Consider the following 7,869-nt stretch of genomic DNA (forward strand, 5'->3'; position numbering starts at 1 on the left):
GGAATACTGGCTAAAAACCTTTTTGGGATATAACCCCCTAAACATAGAACAAAATAACAAGAACAGAAAAACTACCAGCATCCTTTTTCTTGCCTGGCTTCTTCCCGTGGTAAATCCTTACAAGAAAATCCCCCGGGTATGTGTTTATTTCCTCCTAATAAACCGTAATCTTTTTTTTTTAATCCCCCAAAGTACCTTGCAGCCTTAAAAAAGTCTTCCTACATTTAATCTTCGAAAAGAAAAACAATGAGATTCTACAGGGTATGGAATCCAAAAAATTGTTTCAGGCAGGTTAAAGGAAATGCTCGTAGCCCAAAAGGTTGCCCCCTGAACGGCCTGCCAAACCCTTTCCCCTTCCTTTTTCCCCCCCTTTCCCCCAAACCCAAAACCTTTCCCCCCCCCCCAATTCCCCTTTAACCCCCCCCCCCCCCCGCCCCCCCCATCCCCGACCTCGCCAACGGACGCTTCGTCTGCCAGAACCTGAATTCACGGAAATTTCCCCCGGCGAACGAATTTACTTTTTTTTCATTATTTTCTAGTTTATTCTTTATTGATTTTTTATTTTTTCTGGAAAAATTTAAAGTTTTGCTATTTTAGACGCGAAGGAACAAGCACTACACATTCGTTCAAAGTGTACTTAGAATGTCGTAAAATTAAGAAAGAAATACGTATGCATTTTCTATCCCGCCAAACGCGTGGGGTATGTACAACAACTGTTTTGGGGGGAAACATGCGTATGGTAATTTTTTCGAACAAAAAATATACTTTGTCATTTGTATATAAAAACTTCAAAAAATTAATATTAAAAGAAGAAACTAATTAAATAATAAACAAGGGTTTAATAATACGCATTAAACACGATTATGCTTGCGTGTTTTCATAAATTGATATGCCTAATATTCGTTATTGATCCATAAATAAGATGAAAAACCTACTGCCAGACAAAAAATCCCCTTTCTTTTTAACGGGGGCTTTCCCCTCGACCCACATAGTCTCCGCAGCTTCCACAATGCTGGTCGACGCAAAATGGTGCTGGGGAGGAAAAGAATGCGAAAAATCGAAAGAGCAATCCGCGTTTTTTTTTTGTCTTTTTTTCGTTATTCGTCCGTTTTCTGTTTTGGTGTTTGTTTTCGTTTTCTTCGTTCCTGTGTTTGGTTCTTCCTCTTTCTTTGTCTTTGTCTGCCTTCTTTTTCTTTTTGTCTTTTTTCCCTCCATCCCCCTCCCCCCCCCTTTTCCCCTTTCTTTCTCTCTCTCTCTCTCTCTCTCTCTCTCTCTCTCTCTCTCTCTCTCTAAAAAAAAAAAAAAAAAAAAAAAAATACACACACACACACACACACACACACACACACACACACACACAAAAACACAAAAACACACACACACACAAAAAAACACACACACACACACACACACAGACACACCCCCCCCCCCCCCCCCCCCCCAAAAAAAAAAAAAAAAAAAAAAAAAACTGCTGTTCTAGCGCAGTGCAGCGGGGGGGAACACACTTGCAACTTAAACATTAGGGTTTCAGCCATCTTTTCCCCCGAATACCTGTTAGAACTGTCATTTGTCACAATAACCGATTTCAGGCGGGGTCCAAATCAAATGGCTTTCTGTTCATCATCCAATTCTGTTCTTCCTTTCTTTCTGGGGTTCGCTGGTTCTGCCGGTATCAGTGTGGAGTTTTCTTTTTCATGAATGTTGACACTGACACGTGAAATGACCATTCAAACGCAGGAAATGTTTGGTTTCGAAATATTGCCCCACCCCCCCCCTTTCTTTTTCCTTTCTTCTCCCATTTTTCTGTGTTTTTTTTTTTTTTTTTTTTTTTAGCTCCTTTCCCACTCTGTCCTATTTCCCCCCTTTCTTTCTTTTTCTCTGTTTTTTCCCCTACCTCTCCCTCCCTTCCTTTCTCCTCCTTCCCCCCCCCTTTTCTCTCTTTTCTCTCTCTCTCTCTACTCCCTCTTTCCCTCTCTTCCCTCTCTCTCTCTCTCTCCTCTCTCTCTCTCTCTCTCTCTCTCTTCCCCCCCTCTCTCTTTACCCCCTCTTCTTTCTCTCTCTCTCTTTCCCCCCCCCCCTCTCTCTCTCTCTCTCTCTCTCTCTCTCTCTCTCTCTCTTCTCTCTTCTCTCTCTCTCTTTCTTTTTGTGTGTGTCCCCAACCACGTCATTGGCGTATTGCGTGGGGATTTTTAAAAAAAAAAACATATATTTTAACAATACAGTTTTTTTCCCTTTTCTTAGAACAAAATTTCAAGGCATTTTACTAACATTTTAAATTTTTAAAAATCTGTTAATAATAATATAATAAAAATGATACCTTTTTCAGGTGTTTTTTAACCCATCCACGAACTAAATAAAAAATTCGAATTATTTTTCAATTTAAACCATCTATATTTTCAGGCTATATTTCAATGGCTTTTCCTCCACTCACAATGCTTCGAATATATTTTTTGGAATGCCTGCAATACGTAACCATGGCAATAATCATGCGATTAAAAGGGAATTGGTTGCCATCAGGAAGTAATAACAATGGTAGACGAAGGATAAGATAGATTATTATAACTAATGATGATGATGATAATTGTTCAGCAATGCTATGATAAAAATAACCATGATAATAATGATGATCATAATAATAACATTGGGATAATAATGATGATAGAGATGAAAATGAGAACAAAAAAATAATAAAACCACAAAATAATAATATAGTAGTGGTAGGTTTTTTTTTTAAAATAATAATAATAAAATAATTTTAAAATAATAATAATAATAATAATAATAATAATAAAAATAATAATAATAATAACGATATTAATAGTATGAACAAAAATATAATTATAAAATAATAGCAAATAAAAAATCATCTAAATAATAACAACAATAATAGGGAAAAATAAAAATTAATGATAATAATAATTCCTAATAAATTTAAAAATAAAATAAAGTTTTAAAAATAACAACAAATAGTAATAACATTTAAATAGTTACTAAATATAAAGTGCATTACATGTAGTTACTGTGTGAATCTGAAAACCGTAAAATATGTGCGATTTAGAATGTTTTATACTCTTCACTGGTTATTCTTGTTTTCACTTTATTTTCCATTTATCAGGTGATTGGGCCTAAAAAAACGTTTGATATCAAGCCAAGTGATAACAGGGATACGTTATATGATGAACGTGGGGAAAGTTGGGGTTCTCGGGCCCTTTCCCCGAAAACATGGTTTCCCGCGCAATCAGCGGGGGGAGAGAATCTTTTTTTATTTCTGTCGTCTATTTATTTCGTACTATTATCGGTTCTGTGGTATATCTATAGTTCTTCATTTTATATAGAATATGTGGCTATGTTTATAAGGGATAAACCCCTTTGTTGGACTAGTTAATTTCGAAAAACACGTTATCTGAATCTCTCAAAGGCAGCAAACCCCAATGCGCATGCGTGGATGAGGTCAGGACCAAGAGTATAAAAAACCCATTGTCGAAAAATTTTGGGGTTAGTTCCCAGCGAGTGATATTGGATCAGTTACTATTGCGCTACTATAACCGGTAAATATTAGATTTTTTATCTGCACGTACATTTTATAGTATTTTGGTCGCATATAAGGGTGAATATCGTTTACTTATTTTTCAAAATAATCTAAATTTAAACGGGACAGTATTGCATGTAAAGTATTCGGTAGGAAAGGATTCCTGTTCTGACGTGGCGTCAACCCGATCAGAACAAGAAGGTTTGTAAGCAATTTTTGGCCCGGCTCTTCATACTATATTTCCTAAATATCTTGCTGCTGTAGTTTTGTAAAGTGTTTGTGTTTGCAGGAATTTTAAAAGGAAAAGTGCTAGTGAAGTAACGCTTATTTATATTCGTATGTACTAAGTATTGTTTATATGTAATCGTTGGTTTTGTGACTTGCAAAATTGGGAAAGGGTTTTGTGAATTGATGGGGTTGAAAAGAACACATTGTTTTGTTTTAGAAATGCCAAATTTTGCCATTGATACAGCCAAAAAGGTTTCTTCGAGAGACCCTTCCCTGTTCATTTAACTTTATTCCTGCATTTAATGCAGGACCCCAAACATTTTGTGTTTGTAGTGTTGATAGTTTATTCAGAACCAGAAGAACTGTTTTGTCTGAGCCTATTATAATGGGTCAGGTTTAAATTTTAGGTGGATGAAATTGGTTGTATGGTTTGGAGTGGTGCTACTGTGGCAAATCATATATAGTCTGTCATGCAGGAACAGTTTTAAATGGATCTAGTGTGACCGTTCATTCCCATGTCCTAAATCCACATTTTTGTAGTTCAGATCAATATATTTTTTTCTTGAATACAAAATAATGTTAACTTATTTTTTTATGAATTTTTGTTGAGAAATCATTGTTTTATATTAGAATTTTAATGTGCAATTTTCTTTTTTCAGCATCAAGATGCAGATCTTTTGGGAAAAACCCCACAGGCAAGACCATCACACTTGAGGTTGAGCCCTCAGATACCATTGAAAATGTGGCCAAGATCCAGGACAAGGAGGGCATTCCCCCCCGATCAGCAGAGGTTGATCTTCGCAGGCAAGCAGCTTGAGGACGGACGCACTTGTCCGACTACAACATCCCGAAGATTTACTCTCCCTTGGTACTAGACTCAGGTGGATGCAGATCTTCCAAAACCTTTCAGGCAAGACCATCACTCTGGGGGCGAGCCCTCAGACACCATTGAGAATTTAAGGCCAAGATCCAGGACAAGGAAGGTTTCCTCCAGATCAACAGGGTCTATTTTGCGGAAGCAGTTGGGGGATGGTCGCACCTTTTAGACTAAAAATCCAGAAGGTCCACCCTCCACCTTGTCCTCAGACTGCGAGGAGGATGCAGATCTTTAAAAAAAAACTTACAGGAAACCCTCACACTGAGGTTGAACCCTCTGACACATAAAAAAGGCCAAGATTCAAGACAAAAAAGGCATTCCCCCGACCAACAGCGCTTATTTTGCTAAAGCAGCTAGAAAATGGTGCACCCTGTCCGATTACAACATTCAGAAGGAGTCACCCCTTTACTTGGTTCTCAGACTCGGTGGATGCAGATCTTCCAAAACCCTCCAAGGGAAGACCATCACTCTGGAGGGCGAGCCCTCAGACACCATTGAGAATGTGAAAGCCAAGATCCAGGACAAGGAAGGATTTCCCCCCAGACCAACGCCCTTATCTTTTCCAAGCAGTTGGAGGATGGTCCCCTTTCAGACTCAACATCCGAAGGAATCCACCCTCCACCTTGTCCTCAGACTCAGGAGGTATGCAGATCTTTGTGAAAACCCTTCAAAGACCATCACAGAAGTTGAACCTTCAGACACCATTGAGAACGAAAAAGCCAAACCAGGACAAAGAAGGTATTCCCCCAGATCAACAGCTTTATTTTTGCGGGTAAACAACTAGAAGATGGTCCCCCCCCTGTCCATTACAACATCCAGAAGGAGTTCCCCTTCACTTGGTTCTCAGACGCGAGGTGGTATGCAGTCTTCGTTAAGACCCTCACAGGCAAGCCCATCACCCGGGAGGTTGAACCTTCTGATCCATTAAAAATGTAAAGGCCAAGATCCAAGACAAGGAAGGCTTCCCCCCCAGCCCAACAGTCCCATCTTTGTTAAAGCGCTAAGATGGCCGCACCCTCTCTGACTACAACACCCAGAAGGAACCCACCCTTCTTTTGGGCCCTCAGACTTGGGGTGGAATGCAGTTTGTCAAAACCCTACAGGAAGACCATCACTTGGGGGTTTGAACCTTGACACCATTAAAATGAAAGGCCCAAAGATCCAGGACAAGGAAGGCATTCCCCAGACCAACGGGTCTTTTTTTCCAAAAGCAACTGAAGATGGCCGCACTTTTTGATTACAAATCCAGAAGGAATCCCCCCTTCACTTGGTTTAGCATGGTATGCAGATCTTCAAAACCCTCACAGGCAAGACCATCCCCTTGGAGGTCGACCCCTCAGACACCATTGAGAATGTGAAGGCCAAGATCCAAGACAAGGAAGGCATTCCCCCAGACCAACAGCGTCCATCTTTGCTGGCAAGCAGTTGGAAGATGGCCGTCCTTTTCCCGTTAAAACATCCAGAAAGAATCCCCCCTCCATCTTGTGCTCAGACTTCTGGGGTATGCAGATTTTTGGGAAGCCCTCACTGGCAGACCATCCCCTTTTGAGGTTTAAACCCCCTCTGACACCATTGAGAAGGGAAAGCCAAAATTCAGGATAAGGAAGGTATTCCCCCAGACAACAGGATTTTCGCTGGAAAGCAGCTAGAAGATGGGTACCTGTCCGTTAAACACCCAAAAGGAACCCACCCTCCATTTTGTGCTCAGATTTGTGGTGGTATGCAGATCTTCGAAGCCCCCAAAGGGCAAGACCATCACCCTGGAGGTTGAACCCTCTGACACCATTGAGAATGTGAAGGTAAGATCCAGGACAAAAAAGGGCATTCCCCCAGATCAACGGGTCTTATCTTTGCTGGCAAGCAGTTGGAAGATGGCGCACCTTGGCTGACTACAACATTCAAAAGGGAATCTACTCTTCACCTTGTCCTCAGATTCAAGGTGGATGCAGTTTTTGTAAGACCCTCACAGGAAAGACCATCACCCTGGAGGTTGAACCCTCTGACACCATTGAGAATTGAAGGCCAAAATCCAGGACAAGGAAGGTATTCCCCAGCCAACAGCGTCTTATTTTTTGGGAAGCAGTTGGAAGATGGCCCACCTGTCTGACACAACATTCAGAAAAATCTTTTTCCATTTGGGTTTCCCAGACTTCGTGGTGGTATGCAGATTCTTAAACCCCGGCAAGACCAACCCTGGAGGTTGACCCCTCAGATACATTGAAAAATTGAAGGCCAAAATCCAGGACAAGGAAGGTTTTCCCCCCAGACCAGCAGAGGTTGATCTTCGCAGGCAAGCAGCTTGGGATACACTCTCTCTGACTACAACATTCAGAAAGAATCTACCTCCACTTGGTCCCAGACTCAGGGTGGCCAGTGAATATTCCATTGTGATCCCAAAGATTTCCTGTCAACTACGCTATTGAAAAATGTAATTGCACATTATTCCTTTCCAGTGTATGGGGAAATTAAGAACATGATTTTATTTCAAATGCACATCAATATTTTTTTTTACTTTTTATAAGGGCTAGCAGAACCAAATAAAAACTTTATTTGATATTATTTTTTCCAAACCCTCATGAAATGAGTTCTTTAAAATAATTTTGGGTATTAATAGTTAAAAGATAAAAAATTATTTTTACAGTACATTGCCCTAATTACTGAAATATTTTCTTTATACAGAACATGAATCTAAAAGTATTGGACTAAAATACAGCTTATTTTAAATTGTAATTAGAAGACTGAAAAAAATTTGAATAAAATGAATTGAAATCTTAAAAAGAAGAAAGTATTAAAGTGAATACATAGCTTCATTTTTCAAAAAGAACTATGAAACCCTATGAATCAAAAAAAAAAAAAAAAAATTTCAAGTTTTTTTTTTTTAGCAATATGAAAAAGTATTTATATATAAAATAAAATACATTTATGAATATGAACATAAAAAAATTTATGTATTTTTTCTCTCTCTCTCTCTCTTCTCTCTCTCTCTCTCTCTCTCTTCTCTCTCTCTCTCTCTCTCTTCTCTTCTCTTCTCTTCTCTGTCTTTCTCTGTCTCTGTCTCTTTTCTGTCTCTTTTCTGTCTCTTCTCTTCTCTTTCTTCTCTTCTCTTCTCTTCTCTTCTCTTTTCTTCTCTTTCTCTTCTCTTCTCCCTTTTCTTCTTTTTCTCTTCTCTTCTCTTCTCTTCTCTTCTCTTCTCTTCTCTTCTCTTTTCTTCTCCCTTTTCTTTTTTCTCTTTTCT

At 39.2% G+C, this 7,869-nt stretch overlaps 2 protein-coding genes across 4 annotated transcripts in view; both read left to right on the forward strand.

Annotated features, from left to right (window-relative positions):
* LOC113817938 (polyubiquitin-C) overlaps positions 1 to 7,057 on the forward strand; it is a 15,579-nt gene extending 8,522 nt beyond the window's left edge. The window contains 22 exon segments of the mRNA XM_070121367.1: positions 3,526 to 3,548; positions 4,417 to 4,529; positions 4,531 to 4,585; positions 4,588 to 4,602; positions 4,605 to 4,685; positions 4,688 to 4,711; positions 4,714 to 4,854; positions 4,857 to 4,916; positions 4,919 to 5,270; positions 5,272 to 5,300; positions 5,303 to 5,357; positions 5,359 to 5,391; positions 5,393 to 5,553; positions 5,556 to 5,736; positions 5,738 to 5,764; positions 5,766 to 6,037; positions 6,040 to 6,072; positions 6,075 to 6,212; positions 6,215 to 6,290; positions 6,343 to 6,433; positions 6,574 to 6,677; positions 6,847 to 7,057. Of these exon segments, the coding sequence (XP_069977468.1) occupies positions 3,526 to 3,548; positions 4,417 to 4,529; positions 4,531 to 4,585; positions 4,588 to 4,602; positions 4,605 to 4,685; positions 4,688 to 4,711; positions 4,714 to 4,854; positions 4,857 to 4,916; positions 4,919 to 5,270; positions 5,272 to 5,300; positions 5,303 to 5,357; positions 5,359 to 5,391; positions 5,393 to 5,553; positions 5,556 to 5,736; positions 5,738 to 5,764; positions 5,766 to 6,037; positions 6,040 to 6,072; positions 6,075 to 6,212; positions 6,215 to 6,290; positions 6,343 to 6,433; positions 6,574 to 6,677; positions 6,847 to 7,057 (2,275 nt within the window).
* Positions 1 to 7,869, forward strand: part of LOC113821492 (uncharacterized protein DKFZp434B061) — a 119,329-nt gene that overhangs the window by 32,129 nt on the left and 79,331 nt on the right. The gene's annotated exons all lie outside the window — the stretch shown is intronic.

This window comes from Penaeus vannamei, chromosome 4, assembly GCF_042767895.1.
Source record: "Penaeus vannamei isolate JL-2024 chromosome 4, ASM4276789v1, whole genome shotgun sequence".
NCBI classification, from domain to species: domain Eukaryota; kingdom Metazoa; phylum Arthropoda; class Malacostraca; order Decapoda; family Penaeidae; genus Penaeus; species Penaeus vannamei.